The sequence below is a fragment of the Corvus cornix genome, chromosome 4 (genome assembly GCF_000738735.6).
Source record: "Corvus cornix cornix isolate S_Up_H32 chromosome 4, ASM73873v5, whole genome shotgun sequence".
Lineage (NCBI taxonomy): Eukaryota > Metazoa > Chordata > Aves > Passeriformes > Corvidae > Corvus > Corvus cornix.
In genome coordinates this window covers 18,639,873-18,653,537 of record NC_046334.1, presented here as the reverse complement: position 1 = coordinate 18,653,537, position 13,665 = coordinate 18,639,873, and the positions used below count along the sequence as shown (strand labels likewise).

Sequence of the window (13,665 nt, the reverse complement as noted above, 5' to 3'; positions counted from 1 at the left end):
GGTATGTTGTTGGTATTTCAAGGGACTTTATCATTTTTATTGTTATTTGCTGTCTATTTTCCTGAAGTATTTACAATACACTTGGGAGTGTGCAGTCGGTGGAGAGGATGCTGTGCCTGTCCTGAGAGAGGGTTTTTCCTCATCCTCTGTTTCTATGGTTGGTGGTACCATAAAGGGCTTCTGTGCTGCATTGTTGCTGCCAACAGATGAGTTTGGCCTTTCTGAGAAATAGGAATGCACGAACTATATGAAACTTGCAGAAGAGGTTTTGTCTTCCATGTTTAACATGGGAGAACAAATTCAACAAGTACAAGAAAATCCAAAATACAATGTTGTATAATTCCAGGTTTTATGTGTGATAGCCCAGCTTGAGTTACGCAAGTTAAAAAAGATTGTAAGAGGGCAGGGGGAGGGTAGGAATTCCTGCCTCTGTCAAGTAGCAAGTTGGTTTGAGCGTAAACATGTGTGAAGGAAGTGGAATTGTTTGGAGATAAGACTGCAGTTTTCTGGCACCTTTTGTGTGCCTGCTTTGTGCCACAAATAAATCACTTGTGGTCCATGCCCATGAACAGGGGAGGTGAAGAATTAAGATTTGTGTTCTTGTTTAGCAGTTGAGAGATTCAAAAGGCCCATTGAGACTGTGTGAGCTGAGCTAAGGTGACCTTCTTCCTGTACTACCACTCTTACCAATGGCTGGCCACAGTCCCTGAAAGGAGTTTCTAAAATTTCACTCTGACATTTCTCCAGTGTTACAATCTTTTGTTACAGTGTCTGCAGCTGCTCTCGAAATAGTTAAAACTTAGGGAAACCAGCAGTGCTAGCAACAACCAACGAGAATTTTTTCAACTTTGGTCGCCTTTCTTTCAACAGTTGTTGAAGTTGCATGCCAGTGGGTGCAGGGAAACATGAGCTCTTGTACTTCTTAGTTGTGATGGTTTTGGCAATGTAAAAAGAGACATATGAGGATGCAAAGGAGAAAACTGATACCCATTGAGGAGATTGCAAAAGAAGAGAACAGAAACAAAAGGTGGATCTGAAGGTGTTGATGGCACAGGGAGCCCTGCAACTTTACTGTTGGCATCTGGTTGATTTTAGCATGATGCCATGAGCTAACCTTCTTCATTGATGCTAATCCATAAATTAATCTTTCTGGTTGTTACAGGTTGTTGTGTTAGTGAATTCTTTGTCAAGAAGCTTAGTACTTTTAAGCTTATTTATACAAGCAAGTCCCATGGAAGTTATGACAACAGCTAGTGTATAAATTCATAGTACAGCAGCTATTTGAGTTATCCCACTTCTGTTTATACAGCAAGCTGCTCTGGAGAACCCTGACTCCTTGCCCACATGGATGGGTCCTTAGTTAAATGTGGAAAATTAATTTTTTTTAATGGCATCCTGATGGTAACACTCAGTTTATAGAAGTGTAATAAACTATGAATAATTGTGTGTGTATAAAAAAGGACTGGCCAGGAAAAGACAATTTGATTTATTGTTGAATTGTGAAACGGTACAAGGTGCTTTTGTTTTATACTGAAGTAATTTTATGTATCAGAGTAAAATCTTTCTCTCATAGTTTTAGTTGCTTGTGAGTACATATAGTGCATTTAATTTAATAGGAAGTCATCAAGATACTCATTTAATTGCCACAGATAAGAGCAGCCCAGATCCATGATGGCAGAGTGCTTTATCAGCATTGCTGACTTGCCTAAAAAGGGGCCCTGTGCTGTGCCTGGCGTGACTGTCACAGCAGAACAGGCTTGTGCTGAGGCAATGGGCAGAAGCATTACTAATGCACTTCTTCCAGTCAGCCAGCTGACAGCAGATATTAGACAGTTCAGGGTACTGAAGCGAAGCCATGTCTCAATTGACCCCCATGCCTCTACTCCATGCCACTGCTTTGTGAGGCTGCAGCTGCCCACTGCTCTTGATTTCAACAGAAAACGCCCCTGGCCTCCTGCTGACAAAAGATCAGATCTGTTGGGCATCCCTGTGAAATGTCTGATAGCCTCTGCTAACCTGAGGGTGTCGGCTGCTTCTCCAGAAAGCTGATGTGGTTCATGTCTAGTTTGCGTGGCCTATATCTCTAAGGAAGTCTTAAACAGGTACTATGCTCCTGCTACAGCTTTCTTCCAAGTCAGCAGTAGCCCTCACTAGGGTTGAACCGGGTAGTACTTTTAATACTGACTTGAATTTTTGAAGATTGATATGTGCCATTATGTTTGTACCACCTAAAGTGTTGAAAGGTTCCATTCTCTTAGGCCCCTTTATCAGATTAGGATCATCCCCTTCCCCATCACACGAACTATGCAGTGTGATAACATCGTTCACAGGCAGGGCAGCAGCAGAAGTGTTTCTGTCCAATGCTGGGGGAAATGGAAAGCCATTCCTCAGGCTGTCTGGGCAGAGGAGCCAAGTAAAACCTTGGGTATGCTCCTTCAGTAGCCATTAAATGTTTCAGTGCAAGACCTTAGTGGATTTTGTGCTGTTCGTTTTCCAAGGCTGCTGTGTCCTGGCAAGTGGCACACCCCTTGTGTGGGGTTTTTTTGCTGCTGCTCTTCCAGCCCCAAACTTCTACCCAATAAAATGGTGTGATTTGTTGTTTCAGAGCAGTATTTGGTCAGTAGCCACAGATGTAGAAGCAGGAGTGCTTGAGGATAGCCCACTGGGAACATGAGTTGGGCTCTGCAGTTGTCTCTTCAGTTCAAATATTAAGAAGAGTTTTCTTTGCAGTCGGTCAGAATTGGGTGGCCAACTACAGCACAAACCTTTCAAACCGCAGTAGGATCTACTGCAACAGGAAGGGATCAAGTTAAGAGGTTGTGCCAGCCCTACTAGACACGGTGAAGGTGTGAGGGCAGAGCCAGAGCAGCCCCGCGAAGGTGTCGCGGAGCGGTGCGGGGTGTGGGTGCACGGCGAACCCCCTGCCCGGGGCACCGCGCCTGCCCCTCCCGGCGCGGAGCCGGCGCCGCTGCGGCCGTGGGGAGGGAGCTCGGGAGACACTACATTGCACCCTGAGCAAGTTTAGGAAGAAGGGCGGTGGGTTACTGAAAGGGATACAGAAGACCTTGTGGGGTCTTTCTGTTCAAAGGTGTCCTGTAGCCATTAGAGCTCAGCTTGTAGCATCTCTTGCAGGCCCAAAACCAAGAGGACATGAGAAGCCGCTTTTGGTTAACCCGTGCCGGCCAAGCCCGGTGGGGCGAGCAAGGACAGGGGCCGGGGCGGGTGTCGCAGCTGTGGGGCCGGGCCGGCGCTCTGGGCGCTGGGGCGGGCCGTCGTCAGCCGCCAACCCGGGCCCGGCGGCCCCTTCGCCCCTCCCCGGGGCCGGGCGCTCCCCGCGGCGAAACGCTGGCGGCGCTGCGGGCGCGGCGAGAGGCGCGGCGGGCGGCCGGGCGGGCAGCGGCTCGATGGCCAGCATGGCGTGCGAGGTGATGCCCCTGCAGAGGTACGTGTCCGGCCGGGGCAGGCCCGGGATCCAGCGCGGGCTTCTGCCGGGCTGCCCGGCACGGGGGAGCCGGGACTCCGGCCCCGCCTGGAAGCGGGGATACCCGCCCGGGAGTGGGATACCCGCCCGGGAGTGGGATTCCCGCCCCGGCACCGGGGCAGTGCAACAAGTCGGGTTATTAGCGGGTCTCCGGGGGTAGGGGATCTTTGGCTTCCTGGGGCGGAGAGGGGGCTCGATGTAGCGCCCCGAAATCCACACAGCGCTCTCCGTGAGGGGTGGGAGCAGCTCTGAGGTGTACCGGGAGCCCGGACAGCGCTGGGGCTCCGCCGGCTCCGTGCGCCCGGGCGAACCCGAGCCCTGCGGCGGCTGCCCGCGGCGGGGCTGTGCTGCGGTGCGGGAGCTGCCCCTGCGCACAGCCCACCTCCGGCTGTCAGCTCACACAGCTCCAGCCTGCCGCAGCATGGGCGGCAGGTTTAGTTTTGGGAGGAAAAGGGCTGGGTGTTTCCAGGGTGCCGGCGCACACCTCCCTTCAGCACCAGCCGTGAGCAAGTACCTGTGGTGGCATGTGCTCCCGCCACACTGTGGCAGGGACAGCTGCAGTCAAGGTGCTGAAATGGCAGGGCACAGACCCACTGCGGGGAGGAGTGTAAACATCCCTTTCACTGGGTCATCAAATTCTTTTTTTTTTTTATTTTTACCTCTCATTCAGTTCTCAAAATTAAGCGGTCCTTATCTCCCCTAGTAGTATTTGAATGGCCTGAATATCAATCTTTCTGGGATCTATAAAACAGTAAATAGAAAATTTACTGTGCCATTTCAGCACTGTGGTGGTGCTGTTTCAGCAGAAGCTGCAGAGTTGCTGCTTCCTTGAACACCATAAAATAGTAACTAAAATTGCTGCCCAAACTGTTACTGTCTTGGTAAAGTGTAGGGTCCTCTGCAGGTAGATGTGGAGAAAGTCTCTTTGGCACTAATGCAGTCGTGAGGTTCCATGTTGATGACTGCAGAGAAACGGAAATATGGTTTGAATGTCTTAAAGAAGTGGTCATGGTGTATCATTTCTATTTGAAGGACCAGTCTCACATAATATTTTTAACCTTTCTATGTTCCCAAGGATCTGACTGTCCTACCAGCAGTCGGAGCAAGTGGTTGTTATTATGCTCTTGACTCTTCACCCAGGGGAGCATAGGTTTCACAGGCTGGCTCTGATTAGACTCTTTGTTGTTGTTGCAAGGACTAAGTCTCGATCAGTTAGAGATGCAGTCAGCACTTCAAAAGTGAGGAATTTTCTTCAAACTCCATTAAGCCTTAAGCATGGTACAGAATTGTTTTGAGTTTTTCAGTTAAAATAATTCACTAAATTCTGGCTCCTTTTCCATGTCCTTGATCTATTTTTAGTCTGCGTATACTGTACTTTTTAGCATCTAATTTTCTTTGGCACAGATTGCCAGATCCCTTAACAGTGGCGTTCTCCAGGCTGCACCTTTATTTTCTGTTCTTCCCTGTATAATGTTGTCTCCTTCCTTTGGGAACAGTTTTGCTGGCTTTGAGCATTTTTTTGTCAGCTTTGGGAAAGGTTTTACCTCTAGTATTGGCTAGTACTAGCGTGGATAACACTTTGTGCTTCCTGTGGGGTGGACAGGCTGATGTTGCTGTTCCAGCTGAGGGCATGGACAAATTGCAGTGTATGGTTCCTGTTATTGGGTTTAGATCAGAGATGGGGCACACTTCAGGTGCTGTGATTTAGGACACATGCCAAGCTGAAAGAATCTGTCTTTCTCTCTCAAGAAAGGGAATGAGCTGCCTGCAGTAACCACACTTGGTTCCCTTCCTGGGTGAGTGAACTCCCTCTTGCCCATCTCCTGGAGGTGCCCTGCTCCGTGCTCTTTGGGGCCCCAAGGCTGGCCATGCTGTGCCTGCCGTGGAAACCCTCCTATGCTGAAGCAATCCAAATGTGTAGCTGGTGTGTAAAACTTGGGAGAGGGAGAAGGGCTCTGTATCAATCAAGGTATGTGTGAGCTGTGAGTCTGTCTCCCAGAAAATCATATACTGTGCTTGCACAGAGCCATATGTACTATATGTTATCATTCTATACATAGATATTTGTGGAATGGCATGGGATGGGGTATGGTGACCTGCTGTGAAGGAGTGACAGTGGGGATGTCAGGGTTATGTTTCATTGCATGGGAAGAGGTGGAAGGCCAAATGTGTTGTACCCTCACTGCAGTAGGTACTATATTGCCCAAGTGCTGCAGAAGGCACCGGTGAATGTCACATGGATTGCATTACTGATTTTCCAACAGCTTATCCACCAGTAATTGTCTCTTCTATTGCCATTAGGCCACCATCTTTTCAGAACAGCATTAGCTTACTTTGGTATCCTAGCTTCCTAGTTAGAGCGTTACTAATGCTGTTAATGCATGTTTGAATTCATGTATTCCCGCTCAGTCTATTGCAGATTTAACAACAGCTGTGCAAAGCCAGAGGGCTGCCTTTGCCAAGCATATCTACCAGTTTCTGTAGGAGATAAGAAAGGCAGGTACATGCTTGGGCCTTGTTTGTGATAGCTGGCCTCTGTTGCTTAACAAGTCAAGGTAGTGGAAGAGTGAAGCCATCAGAAATATTTTTAGCAAGTGTATATGATTGCAGCAGGGAGGGTGACTGATTTGTTTCTAACCTGTACAGCAGCAGTGGTCTGCATGGGCAGCCTCACTTGCAGTTATCAGGATTGTTTGATTTACCTTACTGGTTGGTTTGTTTGGGGTCTTTCACAAATACCCAGCAGTTTAGCATGAGAACACTATTTGTATTCCACCACACTTTTTTTTTTTTTTTTGGGTGTCTGCTGTGTTCTCTTTATCACATTTGTGAACATTTGTCTGTGTAAAGTTGTATTGTAAATAAGTCTGATCTTTTGGACTTCGCTATCGCTTTCTATCTAAAGTGCTGGGAGTACTTGACAAGCCCTTATGAAGTATGTTCTGGAATATGGATGTGAAGTGAAGTATGCTCTCTGAGAGTGGAGAGAACTTGTATCTAATTTTTTCTTTGTTTGCTTTGGGTTTGGGTGGGTTTTTTTTCTGGTGGAAGAATGAAGAGGAATTCAAACCTGTGGTTCTCATCTTCCTCAAGTCATAGCTTTTTGGAAAATGCTATGTGAATTTTTTGTCTTCCAAACTCAGATTTGACCCACAGCTGGGTACCCTGTCTTGTCACAGCTGTGACATGAGTGTAGGAGCCTGTGGAAGCTCTTCCTCAGTACCACTGGGCATGGAAGGCTCGGACTAAAAGAAGAAATTGGTGTGGAAATTTTCTTTTGTGTTTGTCTCTGTGGTGTCCACCTGATTAAGCAAGAAAATATGAATATTTACCTAAAAACTGGCCTCTCAGATACATTTATTTGAAGTGTGCAAGCTTTTAACAAACAATCCTGTAACTGAAATCGCTGGTTACCTAGTAACAGTTCTTCACCATTATAATGCAACAGGTATCTGTGTGTTATGCAACTTCACTGTTAAATTCTGAGAAGAGGTGAGACTTTGGCTGGTACATTCATTCTGCCTCTTTCTGAGCCATTTTCTAGTTTTATCCTAGTGAGGACTACTGCCAAACCACAAGTAAAAGGAAAGACTGCCCCATCTTTCATAATAAGACCCAACTAGCTTAAGAAGTGAAACAACAAAAGTGAGCTATTTAACATTGACGTCATTTTCTAAAAGATAAACATATTTTCAATCTAGGAGGATAGTAAGCAGAAAATAATTATACGAAATTATGCTGTCAAGGGCTCCAGGATATTCAGTTATGTTAATATAAATGGAAAATCTGCTTATAACTCACAGTGGCACTTAATCAGCAAGAAGTTCTGCTCATTTCAGCTTGCCATGGGAAAGCCTATACCTCCCTGATCTCTGATGTTGCTTTGAAGTAGGAGGAGATGTGCAAAACACCTTCAGTGTACATTTTTTCCTGTTCAGGTAGTATGCTTCAGTCTCAGTGCCACCTCACGCATAGCCTGTGCAGTTGTGCTTATGGATAGATGCCTATGCAGTGGAATTTAGTTGAGAGATCTTTAGGAAAAACACTGCTGAAGAAACAGCTTTGGGGAAGATGGTGGGATCTTTTGGAGTTTAATATTTAAACCAATAGCAGTTCACCCCCACCCAAGTAATTGGAGATATTTTGCAATTGTATGATATTTTTGCAGAATAGGTGAGTTCAGAATAAAGAAGCTGGGTTGTCAGCTTTGGATTTTGATATGTGGCTCATTTGCTGAGTAGCTTACTTAAGTTTCTGTGGTAGGTGTGGTTGGGTATAGGCACAACTATTGTGAAGACTGGATATAAATATCTGAAACAACATGTTATGGTTTTCACTTACTAAAGTTGCTCTTCAGGGAAAATGAAATGTTGGCATGGAAATAATTCTCACAGGAAAATAGCTGTTAAGCATTTGTTTTTTGAACAGTGCATGTATGGCATTCCCTCCTTCCCCTCTGTTTAAGGATATAGAGCAAGGGTGGCATTGCTCAAGGATTGATGGTAGGTCCTGACTGTAATGATGACCATTGTATCACCACACTGTTATGATGTTAGATTTAATTTATGGTTACTCTTGTATCAAGAATGGTATTATTCTTTCTTCTTTTGCATAATGTACCTCAGTATTTATTTGAAGGAAGCTTATTTTGAAGGATTTATTTGAAGGCAAAAGCTTGTGTTGCCTGCTATTTCTCATTTGCAAAAACATTGCCTTTTACCCACTGCTGCGAAGCACAAGCTAGGAGTAAATAGCTCTACTGAGAAAATAAGCATGCAATAAATTTTCATGAGCTGTTTCAATCTTGCATTTTTTGCAACATCGAAATAACTTTTATGGGGAAATGACTTGGGTGGGTGAAAAAGTGCTGAAAAATTTGTGAATAAGATGAGACTTTCAGCAAAAAGCACTACTGTGGTCTCAAAATCAGTGTTTCCTTGAAGCTGTTTTTAGTGTTGTTGGTGTTGAATGGCATAATAAATAAATAAGCAATATTGTTAAAATCCTCTGTAGTTGCAAAAATTGTATGTCTTTTAATCCAAGGAGGCATAAATGTTCTGAATGATGAGAAGAAAACAAGAGGGAGATAAGTTTGAAGTCTTAAGAAGTTGCCCAAGCTTAGCCTTCCTTCTCCTCCCTCCAAAACCTGCATTAACTTTTGATATCATTAGTAGTTTGCTGCCACTGAATTTTTCAATGCCGTTTTGTTTGATTGCATTAAAAATAAAAGCAGCTATTGCTTTGCATTAAAAAAGTGTTCTCACTAAAAACCAATTAAATTTCTTTTGAAGTCAAGAATTTCTGTGGTAGAATAGAAAGCAAGCCATTCCCTTATCTAACATTTGAGGTCAGAACAAACAGAGCCTATGGCAAGGCATTAGGAAAACATGACCTTGGCTGAGCAGCAAGACCCTGACAGTGTCTAGGCCCTTCATCTCCAGTGCAAAATGTTGACCCATGAGTCAAAGTACATTTTTGTAATTGTAAAAAAAAAAAAACAAAAACAAAAGCAATCAAAAAAACCCCAAAAAACCCCAAGAAACAAAACAACAGCAACCAAAAAAAAAAAAAAAACCCACAAAAAGAACCCTGAAGCCAAAATCTAGAGTATTTTTTTTTTTTTATTTCATCAACTAAATGTCCCATTTATGTTTTGAAAAGAGATGCAGAGTAGGAAAGCAGCAGTAGCTTTGTAATGGAGGTTCCAGTGCCAGGAAGCTTAGACAGAAGAACTGCTGATAATTAAGTGCAGGTAAAACAAGGAGGAAGGACCCTGAGCCACTCTCTGACCTGCAGTGGGAGCGAGCTCAGGCTGGCCAGGAGAGGGTTGAGACAGGGGTATTCCTTATGCTCGTAAATTGGCAATTTTCCATCTAAATGGGTGTTCTACAACAGGCTCAGCAGCTCCCTTATTCTGCCTGAAGGGTGAGATGATTTAAAGGTTGGACTTGATCTGAGAGGTCTTTTTCACTCTCAGCAATTCTATGGTTCTATGAGATGTCAGAAAAAAGGAAGACTGTGATTGCCTGTTCAAGAATGTCAGGGGTGAATGGTTGCCTGTAACATTCCTGTTGCAAAAGAGGGAGGCAAAAAATGGATAACTCTCCTTCTGTAACGGGAATTTATTGTTTAACAGTTAGACTTCACCCAGGCTTTCCTGTTTCCTTCTTCAGGGACAGAAAGGATGTGCCTGAAAATCCCAAGATGTGTTAAACTAACTGGTGGGCTAAACTGGTGTTCCTTCCAGTCTGACGTACTTTTTATTAGCTCAGTGGTGGTCACAAACATACGTAATACTACTTCTTTAGCTCTGAAATAAACAGAACAAGTTTGATTTGCTGTATTTTTTTTGGTTGGTTTTGGTTTGACTTTTTCTAGTTTGGCTGGTATTTGTTTTGGGTTTTAGCAAGAAGGAAGCTGTCAGGTAATCTCCCAAGTATTTCATGGACATGATTAATTTCTGTTTAATCCCTTGACTTAGGGGAGCTATTTATATGCCTGAGAAAAAAGAGACTGCTGTATTTTGCACTCACTTGCTTGACCAGGTAATCAGTGATAGTTGAATAAATAACTGGGTTTTTTAAAAGTTATTTCATCCTTTTAGTGCCTTCTGGACATAAAGCATATGTAAAGCTTGAGAAAACTTTGGGGACACAAAAAACCCAACCAAACAAAAAAGCCCCAAAACTTATTTTACTGCTAAGCCTGTTTGTCTAATGGATAAGTTCTTTGCCGGACAAGGTAGAAATTTAGAAGATTTTTATGGTTTTCTCAAAAGTCTGGATTTCATACTAGTTAGCCTGGAGGGCTTCATCCCAGATTCAGCTACTGCTCATTTGCTGCATGTGTAAAAGTATGAACCACTATTGAGTAAGAGAGGCTTTTCACAGCTACAATTATTACCAACCATGTGAAATCTTGACACTTGGTGATCTAAATGAAACTGATATTTGGTTCCTGACTTCTGTAAGAGCTTCTTTCTCTGCCATTCCCAGCTGATGGGCTTAAAATAATTTGGTTTTCCTCAGTTCCTTTGTATGGGTGGATAAATTTTTGTACAATTAGAAAACTTGCTTGACCTTAAGAAGCATCCAGTTGCAGTTGCTGTGGAAGAAAGGGAAGAAAATGCAAGAGGATTCAAAGTCCTGGCTGAATACTACTTTTCCATCTGCTCTGTCAAAACAAATATTGGGAGCATAAATGTAAAAGATTATTTGGACTTTTTCAGTATGATTGTGCTTCTTTGATTTGGAAGTTAATTACAAACCTTGCAATAAGGAGGGGCATTTATGATGAAAAGAAAGCATGTTTGGTGTGGCTTTGGCAGCTGCCACTTGTACATAAAGCAGCATTTCGTTTTGTCATTTGAAGTTGCATTGATGCAGAGAAATCTTGATGGCACTGTGAACTTTAATTTACGTGAGAAAAGATTTTTCATCTTTTCTGTCCACTACTTGGACTTGTTTGCACTGAGATTACAAGTACAGCTATTAATGCAGTGAACTGAACATAGCAAAAAACTTCACCAGCAGCTTTGTGATTTAAAGTACTTTCTTTACACTTAAAAAAAGTATAAATTCTGTAAGTGCTAAATAAAGTGATAGCATGCATGCAGGCTGGGAGACTGCATGCCATCAGGGGAGGGAGCCCTACCTGGCAGAGGTTCTTACCCATGCCTTTGTTGCAGGTTGTCTTCAGGGAAAGGCAGTAATGGGCATTTCTGTGTTTCCGTCAACTTTTTCTAGGCAGTCTCAAAGCTGTAGCAGTTTCTCACAAAGACACTTCAGGTGCTGTTAGTCTCTGTTCACGGGCAGGCGCTCTCCTCCCACTGTGCACTGCTCTTTGTCCTGCTTGGCTCTGGCAGCAGCAGCAGCTCTGGGAACTGCAGCTTGTGCAGGCCACTGAAGACAGGCTTGTAGAAGTGGCAGCAAAGTTCCCAGTAGCAGCTGTACTCCATTCTTCTTGGGGAGCTGCTGAAAGCTGTCCAGTCACTGTTGCCTTACAGAGGTGATGAAGTTTTGGCAGACCACGCCGATTTCAAAGGCAGTTTCTCTTCCTTCCGGTCCGTGGTATTTGGTATTACCTTCAAATCAGAATGTGCTTTAAGGTCTTTTCTATATATGTCTATTTATGAATCTTTCCATATTCTAGTTGGGGGGGTCGAATCCCTGTTATTTTTTCTCTGGAGCACTGGCTTGCTTATCTGTCTGTCTGCCTTTTTGACTCCCTTGTATCCTGCCTCCTCCCTCGTGCTCTGGCCTCCCCAGTGGGTTTGGTGTTCATATTTGTGCATCAGTTATAACATTGGCTGGGTTGGAAATAAGCCATGGTTAAATCTTCTTCTGGCTCTGTACAGTGTGAGGGCAGGGTGCTTACCTGGCTGCAGGCCAGTTTCAGCTCATCTTGCTGAGGGAGCTTCATGCTGGCTCCAATGGAAGCTGCAGAAGGTACCTGGAGTACTTGATTTCCTAGCTGCAAATCCTACAGAGATGTTCCTTTCCCTTTTATCGAGTGCTTAGAGCAGCTTTTATAAGCCAATAAATAAAATCCTTCAAAATTCAAGAGATAATGTGTGATTCTGTGTCCCAGCTCATTCTTACCCTTGAGCCAGCACAGGCACAATGGGCTGGTCAGTCACTTACCAGGTAGTTATGTTGGGGCCAGGACAGTGCGCAACTAAAACACAACTAAACATTTTGTCATGAGGCCTCCATGCCAGCCAGTGGCAATCCCTGGTCTCAAACCAAGAGAAATTTCATTCAAATAAACTTTCCACAGGAGCAATAAAAGTGGGGAATAGGTGGCCTCATGCATGCACCTATGGCCATGGCCGTTTCTTTGGTTACTCAAAATGTCATTTGTGGTTTTTGTCAAATTTGGCTTTAATAGGCAGATTGTTTAATTCTGGAACAGCAGACAGCAAAGGACTCTCTTGGTTTTCCTGGCAAAATGCTTTATTGTTGCTATGGGAATAGCCTTAGAACTGTTGCAGAGTCAGAATGACTCCTGGCTGTCTAGCAGAAGATCTGTTACGCCACATTTGTGGACGTTGAGAAACGAGTTGGATTGCCAGGATTTAAGGAAAGTAACTTAAAGCTTTCTTCCATGCGTCAGCTAGAGGACAAAATAGACTTAAGTGTTACCTCTGCAACGGGTGCAATATCACTTTTATTATCTCTGCTTTTTAAGAGTGAGTATCTTGAGCTGCAAATACAAGACAGAACTGCATACTAACTTACAAAATATGTTTTGTTTTTAGCTCCCAAGAAGATGAGCGGCCCATGTCACCCTTCTATGTGAGGTATTTACTCAGCTGTTTTCATTTATTTTTCTGTGCGGGATTGCCTTGTTATTGGAATTAAATGTGGGGAGGGGTTCAGAGGTTCTGAACAGACTGTAATCAAAGTGAGGATTAGTTTTACATTTGTAATTGTTGCACAGTTAGTGGGATGAGTCTTTGTAGGTACCATCTCTGTTGCTATTCTTCTGTCTTTAGAGAGGAGGCCCAGGGTTTAACGTCTTTATTACAAGATGGACATGGATTTCCTTTTTCCTTTGGTTTGTTACGTAGCTTAGATGCCTGAGTAGCTTATCTGCAGGCACAGGAGAGATTTTTGCTACAGGATTTGAGGAACTGGCAGCATGTGCTGCTCAGAAAGAAACCAGGAACCAGATGGTGAGTCAGCAGCCCATCCAGCAACTGTTTCCCTGCTGCAGCCTAGAAAAGCAGGAGAGTGCTTAAGTACCCAACAAGCCTCACTGGAGGGAATGGTGCTCATGCTGCATTCGAACAAATTGTTTCTTGTTTTGCCAACTGGAGGGCAAAGTCACTGCTTTTAAAGGGGTCTCATTCTGTTGACATCAGTGAAAGTTTGCTCTGCTTGCTTCAGTAGCAGGCTCAGTTCCAATGCTTTAATTTTTACTTAGTGGAAGAACAGGAGCCAGAGCAATTAACAATGAAGGGCTGCAGAGAGGGAAGGGCCAGATATTATAATTGGGTTCTTTGATCTCTGCAGAGTTTAAACAAATAAAAAGAAATCCCAGTGGTGCTTTATGTGAGAATTATCACTATCCCAGTGATAATTGGAATTCTTACAGTGATGTCTGAATGTGTTAATATCTGGCATATATTCCTGTTTATCTTTGTAGCTTGGTTTTTTTTCTTAAAGAATTTTTCTAACATG

The 13,665-nt window shown here is 43.9% G+C and overlaps 1 protein-coding gene across 6 annotated transcripts in view; it reads left to right on the top strand.

The window, feature by feature from the left end:
- The window catches only part of FAM13A (family with sequence similarity 13 member A), a 124,222-nt gene that overhangs the window by 60,287 nt on the left and 50,270 nt on the right, over nt 1–13,665 (top strand). For 5 of the 6 annotated variants that reach the window (XM_039550661.1, XM_039550664.1, XM_039550663.1 and 2 more), the window contains exon 7: nt 12,741–12,782. In XM_039550661.1, the coding sequence (XP_039406595.1) occupies nt 12,741–12,782 (42 nt within the window). Of the gene's footprint in view, nt 1–3,356; nt 3,443–12,740; nt 12,783–13,665 lie in introns of those variants that run through there. The other variant, XM_039550665.1, reaches the window with a different exon arrangement.